This window comes from Macrotis lagotis, chromosome 1 (assembly GCF_037893015.1).
Source record: "Macrotis lagotis isolate mMagLag1 chromosome 1, bilby.v1.9.chrom.fasta, whole genome shotgun sequence".
In the NCBI taxonomy this organism is placed as follows: domain Eukaryota; kingdom Metazoa; phylum Chordata; class Mammalia; order Peramelemorphia; family Peramelidae; genus Macrotis; species Macrotis lagotis.
In genome coordinates, this window is record NC_133658.1 from 63,051,988 (window position 1) to 63,078,062 (window position 26,075).

Genomic DNA, 26,075 nt, shown 5'->3' on the forward strand with positions numbered 1-26,075 from the left:
AATGGGGTTAAGTGGCTTGCCCAAGGCCACACAGCTAGATAATTATTAAGTGTCTGAGGCTGGATTTGAACTCAGGTACTCCTGACTCCTGGGTCAGTGCTCTTTCCACTGCACCCCCTAGCCACCCCTAATATTTGTACATCTTAACCAAAACTGTTCCCAGGGAAGAAACTCAAGTTTAGTAATATCTGAGCTAAAGAGCTGTCCTACCCATTCATCACTGGTAGATTGCATCTTTGGTATATTAGATTGGTATTTTGCTATCTCAAGGCAAGTCCAGAATTTAACAATTGCTTTTTTTTTAATTATAGAGACCTCTAGCAGACGATCAGATAGTTGAAATCCCTTAATATATCTTGAGCAGTCATAGTTGTCAGTGGGTAGAGTATTAGATTTGCAATCAGGAGATAGAAGTTCAAATCCTCCTTCAAGCAGTTCCTGGTTGTGTGACCTTGGTCAAGTCATTTATTTAGCTTAGTCTTAATTTCCTCATTTGTAAAATGAGAATAAAAACAGTCCTTATATAATATATCTTGGCAGTAAAGTGGTCCAGTATATAGAGTCCTGGACCTGGAGTTGCAAAGACTTGAGTTCAAATGTGGCCTCAGATGCTGACTAACTGTGTAACCCTGGGAAAGTCACCCACTTGGGAGTAATTGATAGTACCTGCCTTGTAAAATTGTTTGTGAGGATCAGATGAGACCATATCTGTGAAGTACTGAGCAGACAATAGGTTCTAAATATTGTTCTCTTTTCATTCCCTCTACCTTCCAAAGTCATAGTGAATATAAAATAAAAAAACTTACCCTATACTTTGCCCAGTCGTAAAGACCTCTAAAGTGCTAGCTGTTGTTACTATTAGTCGTACTATTGTGAGATCTGTCTGTGTTGAGATTTGCTATCATCCCTTTCTTCTATCAGCTTGAATGACTTATCATGTACTCCTAAAACAATGGGAGTTGTGTTTTTCCCATCTCTCGTTCTTGCTCCCAACCTCATCCTGGTAGTACTTTTATTTGAAGACCAGACTAGTATCTTGGCCTTTTGGAGTTTTGGGAGTAGGGAGGAAAATCTACTTGGAGGGGTGAAGGCCTCTACTTTGACTCCCCCGCCCCATTCTAAAATCTGTGGAAAGAGGGAAGGAAGAACAAACTTTGAGGGATATGATATAACGTAGGTGATTGGAGAGAAGTGAGAGAGGTGACCTCATGCCAAACCACAGGTCTCAGGAGGTTAAACCTCTAATTGTAAGCTTCTGGATAACAAAAAGGAACTCTGTGAAGTGCAAGTGAAGTCAGCTCTAGGGGTGAGGTTTCCCCTCTATCTCTAATGTTCTAATTGAATGTTAGAGACAAGAATCCTCAATCTGTGTTCTGATGCCTCTGACTAGGGCAGGCAGATATATTATTTTATATCACTTATTGACCAAGGGCTGTATATTTGGTGATCAAGTGGGAAGCAGGGTAGCTAACCGTATGTTATTCCCTCCCTCTTCCCCTCCAGCCATCTGCAAAGGGGGGTAGTCATATATTTCAAAAATTGAACTATTTCTATAAGTGAAGGATCATATTCAGGAGATAAGTCAGACCTTTCCTATCTAACCTCATGGAGTGGGCAATGGATTCCAGCTATCTAGTGTTAGGCCTAGTTCCTTAAGACATTCCTTACGTAGGTTTGTTGGATGCCTGAGTCATCCTAGTCCTGTGTTTTCTAAAATGAATAGAAAAGTGAGACACAAAAAATTTCAGAGCTTTGTGGGTGGAGGAAAGGAAGGTCAAGGTACTGACAGGACTTTAGGACTAGAGTTGTTCTTTGGGAATAGTGACAGGCCTGAATTTCACGACAGAACAGTGGAGTGGGACAAGGACTTTCCTGAGAGTCAGAAAACTTAGATTCTGATCTTAGTTAATTGTTGTGTGATTTTGAAGAAGTCACCTAATTTTTTTATAAAATGAAAGATTTGAACTTGAACTCATAAAATATCAAATATTACCATTAGTTGGCCCTGGGGTTGGAACAGGACAGTAAAGGGATTAGAGGAGGGATTGGTGTCTTTGAGTAAGATATTGAACCTCTTTTGATCTCTTGTCAACCTTCTTTCTCTCCTTCCTTCATGTTCTAGATCTGAAACTACACCTCCAGAGCACAGACTATGGGAACTTCCTGGCAAATGAAGCATCCCCACTCACTGTGTCAGTCATTGATGACAAACTCAAAGAGAAGATGGTGGTAGAGTTTCGCCACATGAGGAATCATGCCTATGAACCACTGGCCAGCTTCCTGGACTTCATCACGTAAGGATTAAATCCCTCCCCTGAAGCTGAAGGATGCTTAGTCCTTGTAGCACATTGGAGTAGAATCATTAACAGACTCGGGCTTACCCTTTTGTACTTGAAGGTAGCTGAATTGGTTAGTGATGGAGGTTGATATAATAGAGCCTCAACTTGGGAATCCAGAAAACCAACTTCCAGCCCCAACTCTGTTGCTTTCTAGCTGTGTGATTTTCCATAAATGACTGCTTCTTTGGCCCTCTGATCTTCTAAGACCTATCTCAGCCAAGATCCTCTGACTGCTTTGAAAAGAGATGTTCCTTGTTTTAGAATGGACTTGCTCACTCTATCCAGAGCTTGAAAAGCAACTTGCCTGCCTCTTGGCTATTATTATCTAGCCAAAAGGAACTGTAACCTTCATGGGGATGTAGGGAGGGAAGGGAGAGCAGGCGGAAAAGCTAAGTGGTTCTGTAGTCAGACATGTGGCTTTCCAACTTTTATGAGTGTGCTCTGAGTTAATAGAACAGCTGGAGAGGGTGAGACCAGCTCTGATGGTTCCTTATAACCCTGTCTACAGCCCATCCCCTTTATTAGGGAGATGGTCATTCCAAGAGCTATGTTTGGTCCTCTTCTGTTCCCTAGTTACCTGTAAAAATACTCTGCTCCCTGGGCCCGTGTGGCAAACAGGTGTGCCCCAGAGATAGTAGCCCATTCCCCTAGGAGGACATGCAAAGGAACATGGCTGGGTGCCTGTTACTGGGCTGGGGCTTCCTGTCCCTCATGCTTCTCACACCTCCCTCCCTCTCCCGTAGGGAGTGGCCACTTAGACAAGCTCTGGAGCAACCAGAGTGGGCTACCTGAGCCAGTCCAAGGAATGTGCTTTAGGTTGGATGGGGTTGTTCCTTGCAGCAAGAGAGCAGGAGACAGCAGACCCGTTTTACTTTGCCCTGGATGCCCTCCTTGGGGGGGAACCTTTGCTGGATTAGAGGGGCTTAGAGATTGGAGTTTATTCCTTCCCAAAGTCCTTTCTTACTACTTGGATCACTCCTTTCCCCAGGAGTCTGAGAGCTAAAGAGTATCCACTGGTAGGACTAAAGGGCAACAGTAGCCCCAGGGCATTACCTACAAAACCTCAAGGCCAGGCTCCTGATAAAAATTTTCTGGGAATCATTTCAGTGCAGAGTACCCTCATTTGGCCTTTCCTATGTGACTGGGTAGTTTTCTAGGGGATGAAGGATGGGAAAGGGGTGAAAACATGTGGGAAGAAGAGAAAATGGAACTGGCTCATTCACAGAGAAGGCCCTAAAAACCCTATCCACTCTCTCTCTAGAAATAGCTTTGGGAGAAATGCTTTACTGTTTGCTGGGGCACTGGGGGGAAGCACAGTAGGAACGGGGGCCGGCTCTGCCCTGCCTTCCTCAAGTTCCTTTGGATGATGACTTTCTTCCCATCAATAAGAATTTATTGCTTTCCATTTGGACTGGGCTCAGTATAACTTGACTTCCTGTCCTTCGGTTCCATAGTCCATGCTGCTGGTAGTTGAGTCCCTTGCCTTTCCATTTTTGCTGTTATTCTTAACACTTTACATAGTCCTGTGTAGCCAGGCCTTTGGATCTATTGTATGGGTAATCCCCCAGGTTTTTGGAATCAATTAAAAGAGACTCACTAAACTAGTTTGAAACTTGAGGTAAGACCAATATCTAGAGTCTTTGTGCTTGATTCTTGTCCTCACTTTCCCTTCTGGGCCTCTTCAAAGGGTCTGTGCCCCTTAGGACCTAACTTTATTAGCGGTGTTTCTTATAGAAGACCAGGCCTTGCCCTGAGGATCCAGTGGCTTCCCCTGGTGTTCTCAGTGGACCAGAACTGCCTCTCCTTGTTGAGGAGAATCCCTTGCAAGGGCCAGCTCTTTGCTTCTGGGACGATTTTTGAACCTATAGAGAATGGTACAGGTTGTGAAATAGAAACCAGGACACAAGCAAGTGACTGTTTGGTGGTGGGACAGCATGGCACTTTGCCTGAGGGTAATAGTGGGAATTAAATGTACTTGAAATGGCAAAAACCACTTCCTTCATCAGCAGGGATATATAGCAACTTGGGAAAAAAGAAGTGTGTTCTGCCCGGGCTCGGCACTCCCTTCCACTCCCCCTCCTTAGCTCTCAGTTGAAGAGTTTGGCCTCCTGCGTAGTTTGCCCTAGGGGATAGAACTCTCTGTCCTGATTTCCTCCCCAGCTGCTTGTTGGATTATGTCTCTACTTAAATCTTTGCCTGTTTGAGTATCAGCCCAGAGTGAGACTGGAAGGAGTAAAAACTAGCTGACCTAGCCCCCAAGGGGTGCAGAGGGGACTGATGAGACTGGAGGGAAGAATCATGTGGCTACTATGGTGGTTGAGGCCAGAGATAAAACCTGAGAGCAGATCTGAGAACTGGCTCTGCCACAGTGGATGGAATTCAGCATCTGTGGAATCTCTTGTTTTTATCTCTCTGAAGAGGAATTCCCATACCTTAGAATAATAGGCTACAGGACCAGGGAGAGATCCAGTTTACTCCCTTTCTGGTTTAGGTAAGGAAACTGAGGCTTAGTCAGGGGAAGTAGGTAACAGACAGTAGGATTTTTTTTAAAGTTCAAATCCAGTGTATTTTCTGCTACGGCATTCTATTCCTTACTCCATAGTATCACATATGGAACAAATTGAGAAAAGGGTTGTGAAAGTACTTTGAAAAATGTTAAGTGCTAGGGTTGTTAATGCAGCCCTTGGGGTAATGAGGTGGTGGAGTAGAAAGAGTGCCAAACCTAGAGTCAGGAAGATTCATTTGCAGAAGCTGCGTGACCCTGGGCAAGTCACTTAAGTCTGTTTGCCTCGGTTTCCACATCTGGAGCTGGAGATGAACTGGAGAAGGAAATGTCAAACTACTCCTGTATCTGCCAAGAAAACCTTAAATGGGGTCATGAGCAACCCTTGAGACATCATAAGCCTGGAAATGGTTGTGACCTTCCTTATTGTGATTAGTTCCTGTATTCATATCATTCTCATCCTTGGGCTTATTCCTGATGAATCTATGATACTTGTGACAGAAAAGTGATGAATTTTCTTCATCCTCCTTCCTAGGATTCAAGGCCAGCAGAGCTCCTTGTGACATTCACCCACTGTTTTTTATCACCTGTTTCCCCCTATGATGACTCTTTCCCTAGACTCTGGCAGTTAAGTATGATATGGTTGCTTGGGGAAAAAACCCTAACTCAATCTTAGACCAGTGTGATATGGCTGCTAATAAAGCTAATCCAATATTGGGCTATATTAATACGAGTAGAGTGTCCTGATCCCAGGAAGTGACAGTGCCATTGTAGTCTGCATTCAAGACTGTGTCTGGAATATTGTGTTCAGGTCTGGTGAAAAAAGAACATTGATAAACTGGAGCATGACTAGAAGACAGCCACGAGATAATAGTGAAGGGTCTAGAAATCATATAGGGAAATTTAGTCTGAAGGAGAAGAGAACTTAGGCAGAGATAGGGTCACTCACTATCTTTAGAGAGCTGCAGAGCTATCTTGTAGGTAATCAGCCTAAACCAAGTTACTCTATGAAGGGGGAATTGGAGCCAATGAGGGGAATTTAAGAATTGTGGTTCAGTATAAGGAAGGGCTTTCAAAGGATGAGAGCTGTCCAGCAATAGAACCTGCTGCTTCATGGAGTACTTGGTGAATTCTCCATGACTGGGAATATTTGATCAACAGCTGCTTAATCTTATGTCGGGGGTGGGGGTGGGGGGGCTGTAGGAAGGATTCTTGGTCTCTAATTCTATGTCAATTCCAGAGCTCCAGACCACCATTTTGATCCTAGGCACAAGGCACCCCTTGTCTGAGCCTCGGTTTCCTCATTAAAATGAGAGGCTTGAACCATGTGGGGTAGTAGCTTACATTTAGATAGCTAGATAGATAGTTTTTTATGGTTCACAAATTAGTTTCCCTTTGGTATTTCTATAAGGTAATTAATGTGAGTCTTGTTGACCTGATTTTGCAGATGAGAAAACCAAAGCTCAGAAATTTTTTTAAAAAATCACTTGCCTTTGGGGCGGCTAGGTGGCGCAGTGGATAGAGCACTAGCCCTGGAGTCAGGAGTATCTGAGTTCAAATCCAGCCTCAGACACTTAATAATAATTACCTAGCCATGTGACCTTGGGCAAGCCACTTAACCCCATTGCCTTGCAAAAACCTTAAAAAAAAATCACTTGCCTTTGATCACTTATTTGACTGACCTGGAATTTGAACCCACATCTCCCAACACTATACTTCTTTTTTTTTTTTTTTTTGAATTGTGAAATGGTTTTTATTAAGATATCTTAACAAAATGGCATACCTCTCTCATGATGGGAGAGAGGGGGGCAAGAAATCCTAGAAATGGAAGGTCTTTTATGCAGTTTGAAAGGCTTTGCTCCTGTCCCCTCATGCCAATCATAGACTGAGGTCCAAAATCTAATTGCTACATAGGTTCCTATACATTTCCCCTGCCCTGCTCATTACAGTAATGAGCAAAAATAGCCAGATAGATCACCTTGAGCATGCGCAAAGAAGGTCAAGACTCTAGATTAAGTTAAAAACAGGTGGGGCAATAACTTCAGTTTTTGATCAAATGGAGGCTAAATCTTTCATTAGCTCAGTATCTGCCCGTGGGCAACAATATAGGCAGACCTTAGTCTTTCACATTCTCATGGAGCCCAAACACCCAAATATTCCCCACAATCTCCCCCTTTTCTTTTATAGTAAGAATTTAGGGTTCTCTACTTTATTAGTGATTTCTTTCTTAAATCACAACCCTTGTTACTGACATGACTGACTTTTTCTTCTATCAAGATTTTTTACTTCCTCATTATCAGAGACCTGGACCCATTCTATTTTCCAGGTTTGCCAACACTGTACTTCTTTTCTTTTCACTGTGCCATAATATTTCCCTAGATATAATATCCCTGAGGCTGCACCTAAGTCTTACCTTCTTTGATACTTTCTTGGATCTCTTGGTTGATGCTCAAATGTTTTCCAGGCTCCCCTCCAATAGGCCTACCCACACAAATTCATTTCTCAAATGCCTTCTCCTCACTACCATTATTCTTTGCTTTGCTCCAGGGGAACATTGTATTATCTGAAGCCCTTTGGAGTTTCCCTTACCTTAACCCAAGATCATCATCCCTTGCCTTTCTAGGTGGCCATCTCTGGATCTCTCCAGGCTCTCTCAAGTCAGAATCCCAGCTTCCAGCAGTACCTGAAGGGACTCAGGCTAGAAGGAGGCTTATTCTTTTAGCAGAATCTCTGGTTCTGTGTCTTCTGCCCCACACTGTATCTAGTGCCTGCCTGGTCTTGCCTGGACAGCCTTCTGTCTTCTTCTTTCCTCTCTTAACCTCAGAAAAAAAATGCAATACTTGCATTTGGGATCAGAGGCCCTAGATTTGAATCTCACCTCTGCACCTTTTTTATTCTCCAGGTCTCAGTTTTTTAGTAAAACTTTGGAAATTGAACTCGATGATCCATTCCCTAATATCTTTTCCACCTTGCTTTGCCCCTGATTTAGCATGGGGTTCAGACTTAAGGGTCTACCTGTTCATGGGACCAGACCCTCCATGGCCCCACCAACTTGCTCAGAGTGGCTACCCACTCTCCACTCCTTCCTCTGACTGAACCTCTAACCCAGCTCTTTCTTCCCTCTTACCATTTGAAACTAGTACTCAGTCCTTCCTGTTGATCTGTGGAGCCAGTTCATTAAGATTTGGAAAGAATTTTGGAAACCTTATCTAATTAAATCCTTTTTACAGACAAGATCCCTAATTTACCCATTAGTGACATGAGTTTGTCTGTAGAATATCAGACCACTCAGTGGATCATAGATCACGTGGTGACCTTGAGGTCAAGAAGACTATGTGTCCCAGGGCAGGTCACTTAGTTTTTCTCAACCTCAGTTTCCTGATGAAAGTCCTTCCCTGACCAGATATTTTTTGAGGATCAAATATGTTACTAAAGTGCTTTTCACTGCCAAATCTGCCAGTACAATGTAAATATTAGCCACAACTTTTTGTGTTTGATTGTGACATATTGGCAAGACTCCACAGCCTCCCTCTCCACTACCCTACCAGGAAGATATATATGTACAGATTTATAATCCTAGACACACAGCAAAGTATAGACAAAGCCATGGACTTGTCTCCAGGCCAAAAGACAAGTGAAAGGTCATTTTTAAAATGATAATCAGCCTGGGCTTTGCCACTGACCAAAAGTGTAATCAACACAAATGAAGTAAAGGCAGCAAAGTAGGGCTCAAGGTCCCCTTTGTGGGCAACCCTGTCCTAGGATTCATAAAGAAGATACAGGACATTTAACTCAAACCTTGAAGACTTAAGGCCTACTTGGGAAGAGAAGACAAGAACTGAAAAATACAGACATTGGATGGCCCAGGAGTTCAGAGAAGGGAGCAATTAGTCACCAGTTTTAGATAATCTTAAGAGCTCCTCCAGTTCCCCAACATTCTATGATTCTAAGAAATAATTACTGAACATTGCTACCCTGGCAGACCTCTGGAGGAATTGGCCTGGTTGCCAGCTGTCATGGGCCCTGGAGGTTCTGTCGCCACTGGCCATTGGGTGGGGAACTGAAGATTCTCCCCCAGCTTTCCCCTGCACCCCTGCACAGACTTGGCCTGGAGCAGCAGGAAGCGTCTTTGTCTTGGGGCCTGCTGGCCACAGCGAGGGGAGCAGCTGGTTTGTGAGCCTGTCTTGCCCTCTTGTGCTCACCAATGGCCTCCCTGGGTAACACAGTCGAGAGCAGTTGGCTTCAAGCACTGGAGGCTGGTGAGTCACCCTCCCCCAACTCCAGAGATGCCCAGAGGGGTCTGGCGTTGCCAAATCTGCCAGGCCGCCTTCTGTCCCAGCAACCAAGTTGCTTAGTCAGCAGATCATGATCCCCCTCAGTCCCTCTGCCCCCACCACACTCACCCAGTGACCACAGAATCTAGCCAAGCTGGTGCTAGGAGGCTGCAGGGGGAACGTTCTGTCTAAGGAACTTAGGGAAACTGTGGAAAGCAAAAGAGGCTTATGTCTGAGAGGACAAGGTCATGCTCCAGGGAGTGGTGGACAGACCTCAGCTTCCTTTCTTGCCATCACACTCTAGGACTTGAATGGCAAGGTCTAGAGAAGGGGTCTTAACATGAGTCCCACAAACTTTTTGAAAATATTTTGACAACTTTATTTTGGCATAATTGGTTTCCTTTGCAGTCCTTTTATTGCTATTATTTTTTTGCATTTAAAAACATTCTGAGAAAGGGTCCTTACGTTTCACCAGAGGGGTCCAAGACACAGAAATCAAGAACCTTTGTTCTAAAGGACAAAGGGTCGAGAGGAGGGGAATCCACACAGGACTCAGGTCAGATGGGAGCCACTCAGACTGAGTTGCTAAGGGGCCCAATCAGGGAACCAGCTCAGCCCCTGGGGTCCTTGGAGAGCTGTTGCCAAGGCCCAGCCCCTCTGCTCTCCCTCCAGTGTGACCATCCACCGAGTGGAGCAGCCAGCTTTGCTCCCCAGGGAGACTTTGATTGCAGTCTTCCAGGACTGGGTGTGGTAAGATTTGCACTCCTTCTCAGAGCCAGGTGCTTCTGTCACTCCTGAGGGTCATGTCGGGTCCCTCCTCCTCTCTCTGGATTTGGAAGGAATTGCTCTAGGCTGGGATCCCATATTGGGTTTCCCTGCACTTCTCTGGCCCCAGGCAGGCCCTCTGCCTCCCTGGCCGCAGCAGCTGTTTCTGGGCAGCTTGGCTGGGGTTCTGTGGGAGTCCTGGAGAGCAGAGAAGGTTCGAGGAGGCTCCAGTGACTCATCTCTGCAGCCATTTGGCTGGCTGGGTGGTGTGTCCTGGGATGCTCGGTAGGAGCCACACTGGCTTCTCTCCCTGATTTCAGCCAGCCAGTCAGGCCGCAATGATTGCCATGTACTCAGCCTGTACTAGCTTCACTCGGAGTTAAAATCGGCAAGAAGCCCAGACTCTACTCTCAGGAAACTTACCATCTAGCCAGTGATAAACTTATGCATGTGCAACAGTGTCAAAAGAGGAGTCCTATTTAGAGAGCACTTTCAAGTTTCTACAGTGCTTTCCTTTGAAATTTATAAGGTGGATGTGCAAGTGTTACTTTCTCTGTTTTTACAGACTAGGAAACTGAGTTGTTGTCATCCCATATCTAATCTAAATGTCCGAGTCAGAATTTGAACTTCAGCTTTCTGAGTCAAAGTCGGCCACTCTGCTACATTGTGCCCAGGTTTCAAATTCTTGCTCGAGGTGGACTACCTTAAGTGACTTTGGTCAAGTCAATGTTCACAGGCCCTGAGTTTTTTTTTCCATCTGTAAAATGAAGGCTTGAATTAGATGAGCTTCTAATGAATGAATAAAAAAGCATTTATGAAGCGATCAAGTTCAAACCAAGCTCTTTAATGAAGCCAGGAGCACAAATCTTATAGAATGAGCCAGTCAGTCAGTGCTCTCAAGGAGTGGAAACTAACTGGGAGTGACAGTACATCCAGAGAGGTTCTGTCATGGGGCAGATGGAAGGGCCCAGAAATCCCTGGAACACAGCTGAAGGTCAGAGGTCAAAGCCCAGGCTTAGAATCCATCAGTTATTCAAATGGCAGTGGGGACTACAAGTAAAAAAGGGCATTTCTTAAGAACTGGGAAAGTCCCTGCGAAATCTATGGGAAAAAATACTGCGTGTGTTGGTACTGACTGAACACCATGTAAGAGAGAGAGAGAGAGAGGTTGATAGAGACCAGCAAGACTCCTTTCTCTTATGGAATGGAAGTAGGATTTAGCTAAATTGAAGGGAGCAGGGAACCCCAAACAGCTTGACCACCTTGTAACCAAGAGGTCACAAACCACCAGTCAAGTGTCTGTGATCTTCACAGTCACTGCTAGGAAGTTAGCTTGTGTTCTACTCATTTTAAAGAAGGAAAAAGTGAGGTTTGCAAGGTACATGGGAAAAGCCCTGGGCCTGTCCCTGCTTTCAATCTTTGAGGGTTTATATCCCTAGTGCCAGAAAGGATAGAGAATTTGAGCAGCTAAGCCCATCTAGACAATCCAGAACCTTAATAAGTATCCCTTCTTCACTGCCAATAATGGAAAGCCCTCCCCTTTAAGGGAACCTGTCCATCTAAGGTTTGAAGATAATAATCCCTCATTCCTTCAGCTGATCCCATGTAGTATTGTCAGTCCCTCTACTAGAGTAGTCACCTTTTTCTGGATAGGATCCAGCTTTATGAGCAATTTTTTCAAAAACAGCACTCAGAACTAAACTGAACTCAGATTTGTTTGTAGTTTGTACATAGATGAATACAGAAGAACTATCTCCTTCCTTGATTGTGACCTCTTCTAAGCTTGAGATGATAGTAGCTTCAGGAGCTGCCATGCCACACTGTTTGACTACTAAAGTCTACAAAAGTCACCAAAGCCCACAAAAATCTCTAGTGTTTGGTTTGAGTTTTTGCACAAATTGTCATCAAGCTACACCTTGCCTATAATATACTTGCAAGATTGATATTTTTTTAACCCAAAGATTTATATTCATCCTTGTAAAATCTACCATTGTCCTAGCCAGCCTGAGAAATGGCACCATCCTTTCCTTGTCTTCTTTTTCTCTCTGACTCCTCCAGCTCCTCTCCATCTTCCTCACAGATGCTAGAGTGATTTTTCTCAAAGCTTGGGTCTGACCATTTCACTCCCCTGCTCCAGCTCTAGTGGTTCCCTGGCATCAAGTACAAATGCCTCTGTTTGACATTTCAAGTACTTTACAATTTGGTTCAAACTTGCTTTTCCAAATGAGATGATAATTGTGAAGTGTTTTTCAAATACTTTATACATGCTAATCCTTATTTTTTTAAAAATTGTCATTGTTATTCCCTTTCAAATATTCTATGAGTTGAACTAACCAAACTATACTCTTATAGGTGACCCTCCAATCCCTAAGTCGGGATTGTCCCTCCTCTTCACATCTGTCTCCTAGAATTCCCAGTTTTTGTTAAAAAAAAAATCAAATATTGGGGCAGCTAGGTGGTGCAGTGGAGAGAGCACTGGCCCTGGAGTCAGGAGGACCTGAGTTCAAATGCGGCCTCAGGCATATAATAATTGCCTGGCTGTGCCACTTAACCCCACTGCCTTGCAAAAAAAAAAAATTCAAATATTATGACACTTTCTATAGGAAAACTTTCATAATTCCCCTACCCACCCTAAATTTACTTAACAGATATTTTTGGATATTCTCAGATAGATTACATGTAAATGCTTAATTATAGCTGATAAGTTTATTGTAGATTACTGATGCAATAACAACGTTGTAAAGATCACAAGTTTGTCTGATCATTCCTGTACTTGCTTCTGCCTTCGGTTGGCCTCCTGGTGAAGCGGCCACCCACCCCCTGATGAAGAGGGCATGGACTCAGGGCAGGTACTCACAGGCATAATTTGGGGGGATACCATCTGCTTGACTCTACTTGTTTGTAACAGGAGTTTTGTTTTCTTGCTTTCTCAAGTGGGAGGGAGAAAAGGTAGGTCTAAATTTGAAAAAAAAAATTCTTAATTATTTTCTTAATTTTCTTATTATTTTCTTAATTAGAAAAGGGAAATAAGCTCCTTGAGGGAAGCAACCTCATTCTTACCTTTCTGAGCCTGGTTACTATCTTTTGTGCTCACAGAGGACCAAAATGGCACCACTATATCGGGGTCAAGGTACAATGTTTTTGACTGATGAGACCAGTATGAGCCTGGAAAGCTGTACCACTGGTTGGGTATGTTTATATGTGCAGTTAAACAGTTGGGATGGAGATAACTCTAAACTGGCACATCTCTCAATTCCTTTTTTCTTCTGCAGTTGTGATTTGCTCATAGAACAGTGTCATCTTTGATGTGGCCCACCATGCTGGGTCAATCCTGGAACCCAAACAAAGTACCTAGTCCACAATAGGTATTTAACAATGTACTGGTTGATTGATTCTCCAGTATAGATTTTTCAAAACCCTTTTGTCACCTTTGCTACCAGTTTTAGTTTTATCCTGAGTTTTAGCTCTCCCAGCATAGTTTTTTGAGGATCATTCCATTCTCATGTAGTGATTCTCACTTACCTAGCCTTCCCCCTTATTTCTTTTGAATCTGTTTGGAAAGAACCCTGGCTCCAAAGTCCGCAGACTTGGGTTCAATTTCTGCTTCTGACATGTATGATGCTAGAATTAACAATCACTTCATCTTCTGTAAAAATGAAGGGATTAGGGTAGCTAGGTGGCACAGAGGATAGGGCACTGACCCTGGAGTCAGGAGGACCTGGGTTCAAATCCAGCCTCATAAAATCTGAGAATTACCTAGCTGTGTGACCTTGGGCAATTCACTTAACCCCTTGCCTTGCAAAAAACAAACAAACAAAAAAAATGAAGGGACTTAACTTGAGGACTGCTCAGATCCTACCAGCTCTATATCTGCAAACCTTTAAGCTCATCTATTTTACTACATCGGTCTTTCTAGATGGCTTCTCATTTATTTCCTTATGAGACTTAGCTTATTTTTGACTTCAGAATTTCATTCTTTGTAAATAAATATTTGTATTATATCACTTTTTTGTCCTAACACTTATTTTCATATATATCCATCCTCTTCCCCTTCCAGATTAAAAGAAAAGAAAAAAGTTCAACAAAAGTGACTAGACCATCAACTGCCTTATCTTATAGATAGTTTACTTATCTGTGTTTGTTATCTCCCAGATCCTTTAGAGCTAAGAATGAAAGAGGAGTCAGGAAAAGCAGTTTGACAAAAACTAAGCCATTTATCACCTGAGTTTGACAGTAAGTACAGTGCTACACCCTCATAACCCTCTGCCTCTGCCAAGACATAAGGGGGTACTCAGAATGTCATTTTTCTGTTTTTAACATATGCACTTGTATTTGAATTGCTTCTGCCTTCCCTTGGCCTCTGGGTGAAGTGGCTACACACCCCCTATGAAGCAGGCTTGGGCTCAGGGCAGGTACTCACAGGCATAGTTTGGGGGGAATACCTTCTATTTGACTCCTCCAAATACTGGTACCAATCTCATTGAACTCCCTGGGAAACTATAAAAATCTTATGTTGGGGGACAGGAAGGAAAAAGGAGGAGTCATTATGACTGCTTATTAGCTTCACTATTTCAGCTCCCCCCCAAACCCTCCCAAAACAAAGAAGGCCATTTAATCTCTTCTCTTTTGGGGGTAATTATCATGTCAAATATTCCCCACCCCTTTGACAAAAAGACCTACTCCATTAAGAAGCCCAGATTTGTCAGTTCTCTGCTCTGATGATCTCTTATGTACTGGAAAGAGCTTTCTGTCTGGAGTATTGGACTCTGGTGGTACAGTGATCTTGCTTTTTATTATGCTGAGGAAGGCAGAGTTGGAGCCTCCCATCCCCTTCAGCAGTGCCTGGGCATGTGGTGGTAGCATCAGACAGATCTTCATGCTGTGTGTAGTTTCATGGGCACCACAGATTCCATCATGCTCTTATCCCCAATAGTGATTACCTGACAGACCAGGAACTCCTGGCCACCTCCTCTTCCATCCAGGAGTCCAGTAACCTTTCCTGCTCGTGGCCTAGAGCAGTATCACACAGTATCTCCTTAATGACATGCATATTTGACCAGGGCCAGGCAAATGGGGTGGAATGAAGAAGGCTATATATAATCTTTATAGATGGGCATATTTTGAGTCACACCATTACATACAGATGGTACAAGTAAGAAGCCTAGAGGACAGTACAACTGGATGGCAACATCCATGACTGGGGTATCAAAGGCCTCAAACATGATGTGTGTCATATTTTCTCTTTTAACTTTTGGGTTCAAAGTGGCTTCTGAGTGTGACACAGAGCTCATTATATATACACACAGTGCCATATCTTCTCCATGTTGCACAGTTGATGGTAATGCCACATTCAGTGGAATACTTCAGTGTCAGAAAACCTATTCTCTGGACCTCAACCCCCATGTAGCTGTCTTTTTGGCCTATACCTATTGTCCTACTCTAATGTCTGGGGCATTCAGTAAGAGAGGAAGAAAGCCTGAGGGACATTATCTCCTACAAAACCAGCTTTTCACATTCTAGAACCGTTGTTAGTAATAGGGCAGCTATATCATTATCCATGGCAGACACTGAAGAGGCAAGTTTAAACCCTTAGGACAGAAAGTCAGTGGGGCAGCACCCAGAGGGAAAGAGAGAGCTTAGTGCAACTGGCTAGCTAGAGGAACTTGGGTCCAAAATGGTATTCTTTTTTTTCTTTTTGTTGTTCTTTATTTTTTTAACTATAGTTTATTTTTCCCCAATTGTATGTTAAAGCCATTTTTGACTTTTTAAAAAAGTTTTGAGTTCCAAATTCTATCATTCCCTCCCTGCTTCTCCTCCCACCTCCCTGAGATGGTAAGCAATCTGATATAAGTTATACATTAGCTGGCTTTCTTTGTCCATGGGATCCTACCTATTCCACTTTCTCAAAACCTAAAGTGTATGCCAGACTATACCCTGACTTTACTTTCCTCTTTCACAAATTCTAAAATGCAATAGTCACTTAATCCAAGAATCCCATCATTTTTCCTTCAGTAACTAACTCCTCTTTGATCAGAATCAGGTCCATTTTAGGAGTTTATCTAATCATTCCCTCTACTTTTTAGAAATTATAATTGAAACAAGTCAAAAACTTAACAATTGCTCTACTTTTGGTACAGATAACAGTTATCCTGATAATCTGTCTCTTCCCTATTAGATCAAGCCTTAATGCTAGATTATTTTATCTATTTCCCACATTCTTTATCTATTTCTTCTTTATGCCCAGGTAGTCTGTTGTGTACATCACTTTGGTTTCTCTATTCATTCTTTGTCCAATTCCAACACACCTGATTCCTAGGTTTCCTTGAATGAATGTATCATTTTAATATTCGATCTTGCTCCACCAATCTTCTAATTTACTGTCCCCCCCCCCCTTTTTTTGCAAGGCAATGGGGTTAAGTGACTTACTCAAAGGCACACAGAAAAATAAGTATTAAGTGTCTGGGGTCAGATTTGAACTCAGGTCTTCCTGACTCCAGAAACTGTGTTCTATTCACTGCATCACCTAGCTGTTATTTTTAAATAATGTATCTCTTCCATAGAAATATTCCTCATGAATCCCATCCTCTTCAGTTCTGTTATCTATTAGGCCATATTTTCCTTTTGTCTCTTTCTGTCTTTCTTCTTGGATACTCTTTACTGTGGATTTATTAGTCTTCTTCTATCTGCCACTTTCTATGGTATATGACTTGCTAGGCAGATATGAGCAGTTTTTTCTCTTCCTCATACCCATTTTCAACCAAAAAGAAGCTTAAGAAGTTTTGTCTGCTCCATCCTTTCTTTAGAGACAGAGGTTCCCTAGGTCCATGATCAATGGATAAAATGTTGGGGAGATGGAAAAAATGTGGTCAGTGGGATCTACCCACATCTCTCTAGGGCCTTTGAGTCAGCCACAGCTTGGGCAATCTGTGTTTGTACAGCCTTCTCCATTTGTTTTTCGGCTCCTCAAATCTTGGCCGTGGCTCAATGGGTTTATCCCTTTGTGTCTTCTCTTCTTGGTTCTCTCCAGTCTCTTGATAATTCTCTTGGTGGTTAGAATCACAGAATTTTGATGCTAAAAGGAGTCTTAGTGATAATACAGTCTAACTCTTTCTTTCTTCCCCTTACCTCCTTCCTGCCTCCTTCCCCATAAATGTTTTACTGATGAGCAGACCAAATCCCACAGGATTTTCTTAAACTCCTACTTCTAACAATTCACATTTCTTTAACATTCTAAAGTCTACCAAGCACTTTGCTTACAGCTCTCTTATGAGCTAGGTACTGCATTGTTGTCTTCTTGTGGTTTTTGTTGTTGTTCTTTTAATGTAAAAAGGGGTCAGAAATTAATTTTGTTCACTAGGAAAGTAAAAATAAAAATACATTCTTTGAAATAAAGAAATAAAGACCACAACTGAATCAAGTTGGAGATAGTTTCTGAATGTAGAGCTTCATTTTGAGAACTGATTTCTTGAGCAAAATCATTAATCCTCTCTAATAGTTCTATATAAATTCAGGAATTTGAGTTTTGAAGTCCATACTTAGCTCATAAACAGATGTGATAGGTAGAATGTTCTTTCATCTTTGCATAGAAAACATTCTGAAAAGGGTGTTATGCTCTAGTTTATATATTCATCTATTTTTGGCATTCATGAGATCCACAAGAGATTATTTCTGAGAACCTTAAAGATCATTTCATCCAACTCAGTCATTTTAGAGATAAGAAAACTGAAACACATGGAGCTTACAAGGTAGCTGGCTGGCATGACCTGGGTGGAAATCTAGCAAGGAAGACTGAGCAGGCATGGTCAGAGAGGGAGGATGAGAACCAACCAGGAGAGAACAGATTTCTACTCATAGATTATTCGGGGCCTGGGCACTGCCATAGTCATCTGCTTTCAGGTCAGTGAGGAGCCATTCTAGAGCCTTCTGCTGCCCATGGGGGGCAGGTGGGCAGCTTGCTCAGCCATGCTCCATCTGGGTTATACCTGTCTGCAGGGGCTCATCTTCACTAAGACCCATCCTTAAGGCTATACATTGACTGCTGGGCCTGGCAACAGGAAGACCTCAGTTCAAATCCTGCCATAGATATGTCCTAGCTGCGTGACCTTGAGCAAGTCATTTCATCTCTGCCTCAGTTTTCTCAACTGTAAAATGGAAATATTAGCAGAGCTGTTGTGAGGGTCAAATGAAATAATATTTATAAAGTTTCTGGCACATAGCAAACCTGATATAAAAGTTGTAGTGATTATGTGATCATTTTGAAGGAACTTTAGAAGTCATCTAATTCAACCTATTCTGAGGCCTTACAGTCCTGAACCATGACCTCAGTTAATAAACAGACAAACATTCCAATAGGGGATACTCTCCCATTTTACAAATGAGAAAATCAAGGCTGTACTATACCATCCTGCCTATTCAAAGTAACAGCCTAACTTCCCTTCTCCCCTTCCCTCTCTGGTTGCTTGCTGCTTTCCACAGCCAGATGCCTAGTTTCCTCCAAAGCCGGGGAAAATGTGGGTATAGAGGAACCAGGGAATCTTCTCACCCAAGTTAAGATTTTAGGAAAGAAAGGTGCTGTGCAGGCCACCCCACAGTGACAACTGGTAAATGGAGTTTGCAGTTGTTGACTCTTCCTACTCTGGCCAAACTTGAAGGACCTGGTGTCCCCAGGAATAGCCTTAAGGATGGGTCTTGGTGAAGATGAGCCCCTGCAGACAGGTATAACCCAGATGGAGCATGGCTGAGCAGGCTGCCCACCTGCCCCCCCATGGGCAGCAGAAGGCTCTAGAATGGCTCCTCACTGACCTGAAAGCAGATGACTATGGCAGTGCCCAGGCCCCGAATAATCTATGAGTAGAAATCTGTTCTCTCCTGGTTGGTTCTCATCCTCCCTCTCTGACCATGCCTGCTCAGTCTTCCTTGCTAGATTTTCACCCAGGTCGTGCCAGCCAGCCATATTAATTAGTCCACAGTTCCGTGCTCACCTCTCCTCTTTTTTTGGGGTGGGGTTTTTTTTGGTTTTTTTTGGGGGGGGGTTGCAAGGCAGTGGGGTTAAGTGGCTTGCCCAAGGCCACACAGCTAGGTAATTAGAAAGTGTCTGAGGTCGGATTTGAACTCAGGTCCTCCTGACTCCAGGGCCAGTGCTCTCTATCCACTGCACCACCTAGCAGCCCCACCTCTCTTCTCTTTTTTACACTATTGTATTTCCTTTGGTGATCTTTTCTGCTCACATGGATCCAGTTATCTTTCTCCAGATGATGTAGATTTGTCCCAACTCTTTCCTGACCTCCAGTCTTATATCTCTACAGTTTGGATAGTTTGAACTGGAGGTCTTTTTCACACCTAAGACTCAGGATATGCAGATCTAAATTCATTACATTTTTGTCGTCCCCCCCAGCTCTCCCTTCCTAATTTCCTGATACTTCCAGCTGCTTAGGCTGCCATCTTTGAGTCCTGCTTCTGTCTCACCCACCCCCCCCACATACCATCAGTTGCCAAGATTAGGCTTGCTGCCCAGGTGCTATCTTGGACTCCTTACACACTCACACACACATACTATTCCTTTCTCTCTCTCTCTCTCTCTCTCTCCCTCCCTCCCTCCCCTCATGTATCTGATTATTTCTTCACCTTTCTTACATACATCCCTTCCTCTGCCACCAGCCTGTTGCCGGCCCTCATTAACTCAACTTCCCTTGGGAGTTGCCATTGCAGTAGCTTCAAGTTGCTCTCCTGGTCTAAAGTTTTTCCCAACTCAAGTTCTTCCTGCATTCAGCTGTCAGATTGATCCTCCTAAGGTACATTTCTGAACAATCATCTGCCTATTCAGTAAACTCCATTGCCCACCTTAGCTTCTCCAGGATTACTTATAAAATCCTTTGCTGGTCATTAAATCCTCTCAGAACTTGGCCCTTTCCCACCTGTCAAAGCTTATAATACTTCTTCCCTTCCCTGTGTTTTGCAGTCTTATGACACAGACCTTCTTGCTGTTCAATGTGGAAGATTGTCCAACTCCAGCCTCAAGTCATTGTCACTAGTGCTGACCCCTCATGTGGAGTTCCCCCCTCCTGGCTTCCCTCAAGGCCCCCCTTCTATAAGACATCTATTCTAGTACTCCTTTATCATCTGGTGAAACTGCCACCAATTTATCCCATATAGGTCTTGTTTGTATCTAGCTAGTTACGAGTTGTCTCACTTATTAGGCTGAGTTCCTTAAGAGCAGGGACTGAGTGTTTTGGTTTGTTCTTTGGATCCCCAATACTCAGCACAATGTCTAACACATGGTAAGTACTAATAAATGCATATCGACTGTGCAGTCTCCAAGCACTGGAATTCCCAGGCCCTGTCAACCAAGATCACTTTAAAAATGATTTGTGTTCTCTCTTCTGATGATAGCTGATGGGATGGTCAAATTAAAGTCAGACCACAGTGCCTTCCCACAGTCTAGGGCTGCTCCAAGGCTCAAGTTCAACAGAGCCTGGGAGAGTCTGGTGGGAGCCCTCCTTGAAGACTGGTGGCCCAGGGTAGCAAGTGTCTCATCTCCACTGTTGCTTCCTTCCTTCCAAGATGTACACTTAGGCCAAAGTTTTTCTTTTTTTTTCTCCCAAGTCTGGTTTGGTTTTCATTACAAGGAAGTTTCAACTTGGAGAGCCTTGTGGGAGCATTACTCCGTGTCCACAGAGCCCAGCTTGAGGGAAGGGAGAGTCTGTTTTTTAATACTGTTCCCAAACTCTTGAGTGCCATACCTGTTTATTGTCTCTGAAGAGAGAGGGGTGTGTGTTCACCTGGAACAGAAGACTGTCCTGGGTGTAGTATTTATTAATTCAACTAAACAGGTATTTCCTGAGTACCTACTATGTGCTCAGCTTTGGGTTAGGTTTTATGGTATATACAGAAAAATATTCCCTTGAAAGGGATGACAGTCTACACACGTGATAGTGTTCAGGAGTGGTTTGCACCTGTAGGCCTAACCTAAACAGGTGATACTTAGCCCTGGGTGTTCAGGTAGCCCATGTGTCAACTCTCCTGTCACTCACCTGCTAGTGATTCTTGGAGCTGGCAGGCTTTGTATGAAGAAACTCTCCACCCTTATCTGTTCAGGCTCCAATGTGCCTTGTGGCCTCCCCTCTACACTATACATTATTACTCCTTAGAAGAAAGCTGAGTTATGTCCTGGCTGGACTCCTTCTGAATTGGCAGGGTATGCTTTTTTTTGGTCCCTAGTACTAGCTTCCTTCTGCCCTTCCTTTATAGAACCCTAGAACCCTAAATTTGGGGTTGGAGGGACCCCAGAAGTTCTCAAGTTCATCCTCTACTTGAAGAACAACAGTGATGGGATATAATCAATCCCTCAGCTGCTCAAAATGGGGCCATACTACGTCATTACCCTTCCTTATTCCTGTTCAGTGCTGTTCAGTGAAGCTGATCCTTTTAACAGCTCTCTTGATCCCCTTGCCTCCTGATTTCCCCAGGGCTTGGCTATAGTTGTCATACCCACCTTAAGGATATTTATTCTCTCCCACACAATTGGCTGCTAACTGCCTACAAACATTATTAGTTCTATTTGATGGCCAGTGTGCCACCACCTTCCTTTGATTCTTATCTAGCTTATCAAGCTACCTTTATCCCTCTCCTTTTCTGTTAAATTTTTGGAAAAAGGTTTCTCTAGGAGATGGCAAAGTAGGAAGAAAAAGTACAGTGATCTCTGTACAGTCTCAAACATACACCTCCAAACATATCTAAAAACTCTCCAGGCTAAATTTTGATAAGGTAGATAGGGGCGGCTAGGTGGTGCAGTGGATAGAGCACCAGCCCTGGAGTCAGGAGTACCTGAGTTCAGATCCCGCCTCAGACACTTAGTAATTGCCTAGCTGTGTGGCCTTGGGCAAGCCACTTAACCCTATTTGCCTTGCAAAATCCTAAAAAAAAAAAAATTTGATAAGGTAATCCAAGGGAAAAAATAATCACAATGAGACATATTTCCAGCCTAGCTTGGCATAAAGAGATGAGAGGTCTACAGAAGGGTCTAGCAAGGAGCAAAGTACAGAACATTCCAGTGCAGGGAGAGGCTGTGCACCAGGGCAAGACATCCTCCATCCATCATGGATCCCTAATCTTGTGAATAGGTGCCAAATGGCAACCCTTTGACTCACTGTCCAGTTCCAGGTCCCAAATGGACTAAGGTATTCTCTGAGACCTCAAGAATGGAGAAAGATCACAGACCAAAGTTCTGGTGCTCTGAATAAGCAAAACTTTCCAAATGGCTCGTAGTGGCTAAGTCCACTAGCACCTCACCAAATATCCAAACAAGGCAATCCCATAGGCATTTGTTCTGTCCCAAACCTAGACTTTGTTCTGGATTAGACCAGGAAAGCTTGTGGGTCCCCACCCTGAACAGTCCCTGAAATCATGGAATAACACAAGACTGGATACTCCCCAGAGAGTAGCAGCAGGACCAGCCCAGACATTCCCTCCAGAAGTATGCAGGGCCCAGCCCAGGGATCAGTTCCAAAGTCAGCAAGTAGACTGAAAGAATGAGCCACAAAGAATCCCACCTTTTAAATGATGACAGGGACCCTCAAAGCATGACACAAAAGAAGGGAATAATTCCAAAACATCTATAAGCAAAGCCTCAAACATAAATACAACTCAGATACAAATTTAGCTGGAATTTCTGGAAGAAATGTATTAAGGGTTAGAAAAGAGTTTAAAATATTTTTATAAATGAAGTGAGAGCACTAGAGGAAAAAACTAAAAAAGAAATGAGAGCTATTGAAAAAAAATAATTGAAAAGGGAATTAACAGGTACAAAAGAGGTACAAAATCTTGCCTAAGCAACAAATATTTCCTGAAAAGTAGAATTACCAGGTACAAGTTGTTCATTCCATGAGACAATCAAAAATATTGAACACAAATTCAAAAAGATGGGGTGGGGGGGGAGATAGAGGAGAGGAAGAATAAAATATAAGGTTCCTTATTGAAAAAAAAGTTGACTTGGGGCAGCTAGGTGGTGCAGTGGATAGAGCACCAGCCTTGGAGTCAGGAGTACATGGGTTCAAATCCAACCTCAGACACTTAATAATTACCTAGCTGTGTGGCCTTGGGCAAGTCACTTAACTCCATTGCCTTGAAAAAAAAAAATCTAAAAAGAAAAAAGTCGACTAGAAAACACATCAAGGTGATTGATTTAGTATCATTGAACTACCTAAAAGTCATGACCCATGTGAGTATTTCAAGAACTCTTAAAGGAAGACTGAAATAGAAAAATCTACTGTTCACTTCCTGAAAATAATCCAAAATGAAACTCCCAAGAAAATTATCACCAAATTCCAGAATTTTCAGCTGAAACTAAAAAAAAAATGCTACAAGTTGCCAGAAAGAAAGAATTCAGGTACCCAGACACTATAATCAACAACACCTAAGATTTTAGCAGCCATCACTCTAAGGAGTAGAGATATTCATATTTTCCAGAAGACAAAAAAATTTAAACTTACAACCAAGAATAACTTATCCAGAAACACTAAGTAAAATCCTATAGGAAGAAAAATGCAACAAAAGATTTTTAAGCATTCTTAATTTAAAAAAAAAGCTATATAGAAAGTTTGAAGCACAAACACAAATATAAAGATAGAAAGGTAAATTTGAATGAACAATCATAAGAGACTAAACTGTTTATATTCTAATATGAAGAGGTGATACATGTGTCTTTTGAGCCCTATATTCAGGAGTCAGAGGGAATCTAAATGTAGGGAACATTTGTGAGTAGTTTTGTTATGTTTTATGGTTCTTAAAAGAATAAAAGGAAAGGGAGGGAAAATGAACATTGGAAGAGATTGGGGGGAATCTCACAGAATCAGGGTGTAAAACTAAGACTGCAAACTATTCTATACAAACAAGGAGAAGCTATGGGTGACACTTGAATCTCACTTATTTGAAATGGTAAAGAAGAAGAAAATACAAACATACATATTTCACTCAACAGAAAAACAAGAGGGAAAGAGAAACAAAAGGGAAGAAATGAGGGAGAAAGTAGATTAAGGAAAGGATTAGTTCTAGGCAAAACAAACTTTAGCCAAAGATGTACACAAATATTTATAGCTACTTCTTTGATGGTGGCAAAGAATTGGAAAGCGAGGGATGCCGATCAACTGGGCAATGGCTGAACAAGTTATGATATATGGGGGGGGGGGTAAAAACAAGAATTGATGAAATGGAAGGTTTCAGTGAAATTTGGAAAGACTTTTATGACTTGATACAGAGTTAAGTAAGCCAAACCAGGAGAACAATTAATGCAAAGACAACAATGTGATAAAAATTTAGTGTAGTATTACTAGTATTTTCCTGTTTTGAGTTCCCTTCCAAATTTTAGCGTCTTTTCTGTATATTTTTCAAATGTTTTATTGAGGTTCTTTTCAATTTTCCTTATCACTGTCACTCTCCCTCCAAATCCCCCACTTGGAGGGTACTCTCTCAAAAAAACCCTCCTATCAAAAGTAGAAACAAACAAAACAATATGTATTATAGTGGTCATTCCTGAAAATATCTCATTTTGACCAGTTGTCCTTTCAAGTAAGAGGTGGGTGGGAGGGAGGGATGCTTCATCAGTCTTCTGGAGTAAAAATTCCTTGATCACTGTATTGATCTAATTACAATGCAGCTAAAATTAGAAAAGGAACATAATAATTGATTTTTAAGTCTTTAAAGTTTTATTCCCTTTATAATATTGTTACCTTTATAGAAATATTTTTATTTATTTTTCCAACTACATGCAACAGTAATTTTCAACAATCATTTTTTGGCAAAGTTTTAAGTTTCACATTTTTCCCCCTCCCCCTGACAGAAAGCAATCCAATATAGGCTATACATGTATAAGCATGCTAAACATAGATCTATATACTACTCACTTTTAATCTTGCATCAGTTCATATAAACACTCAAGTTTTCCCAAATTTATTCTTTTAGTCAATTATATACCACATTTTTTTTAGCCATTATTCAATTAATGGTCACCTATTTCTTTGGGGAGTATTTTTAATGATGTGTCAAAGTTATGCACAATTTCATTATAGTTGGAGTATAATTCCAAATTGCTTCCAGAATTATTGAACCCATTCATCACTCACCAGCAATATATTTATGTTTCTGACCTCCAAAAGCACCCTATTCCTTTTTTTGGTCATCTTTGCTAATCTCATAGGGGTGAGAACTTAAAAATTGTTTTAATTTGCATTTTCTTTATTGCTAATATGTGATTTTGGCCATTTTTTTAAATGACATTGGCAGTTCTCTTGCCTCAAGAGCATCCTACTCTTACCCCTTTGGTCATTTATTTAGTGGATAATGATACTTCTGTATTTCCAGTCATTCACTAGGTATATTTGACAATAGATCTTTAACAGAAAAATTTGCCACAAGGATCGACTTTCTAGTTAATTGTTTCCCTTCTAATTTTAACTGCATGACTTTTGTCTTCTGGGATTTTCTTATTTTCTATCTAGGTGCAATCTCCCTCGAGAGGTGATTGTGGTTACAGATGAACTCTTAGTTGTCCTATCTCTACATCAATGACCTTTTTCATTCCTCTTCTGTTCTTTGGTCTCTCCCCAGCCTTGTTTGGTCAGTTCCAGATGGCCCCTGCTAGATATCTCTTAAGTCCCTCCTTCAGATATATCTAACCTTCTCTCTTTTTAACTTAAGTTTGGGGTCACACATATGATTTCATTAATGTCAAGATCTCCTTATGAGGAAACAACCTCTTCCAATATAACATCATCACTTTCTCTACAACTGATGGTCTTAGAGTTGCCTGGAGCATTAAAGTCCTAGTGCCCAGGGTCACAAGAGTCATTATGTATGAACTATAGGACTTAAACTGATGCATTCCCAGTACTCAAGCCAACCCTGCACCCTTTATACCACACACTATATTGGGTCTTTTAGCACGATCAGAATATTTCTTAAGTATAGCTAGTTATGTCATTCTTCTGCTCAAAAGTCTTAAGTAGTTCCTGGTTGCCTTTCAAGTCAATTTAAAGTTCTTTGTTTGATGTCAGGGATCCCTTATATTTTAGCAGCACCCTACTTTATCAGTCTTATTTTGTAGCACCTTGGTAGTACAGTGGATAGAATTGACCCTGAGTTCAAGTTCTGCTTCAGATACTTCATAGCTATGTGGCCCTGAGCAAGTCATTTAACTTCTCT

The 26,075-nt window shown here is 42.2% G+C and overlaps 1 protein-coding gene across 1 annotated transcript in view; it reads left to right on the forward strand.

The window, feature by feature from the left end:
• ATP6V0D1 (ATPase H+ transporting V0 subunit d1) overlaps positions 1-26,075 on the forward strand; it is a 106,801-nt gene that overhangs the window by 59,542 nt on the left and 21,184 nt on the right. The window contains exon 2 of the mRNA XM_074202415.1: positions 2,123-2,294. Within this exon, the coding sequence (XP_074058516.1) occupies positions 2,123-2,294 (172 nt within the window). The remainder of the gene's footprint in view (positions 1-2,122; positions 2,295-26,075) is intronic.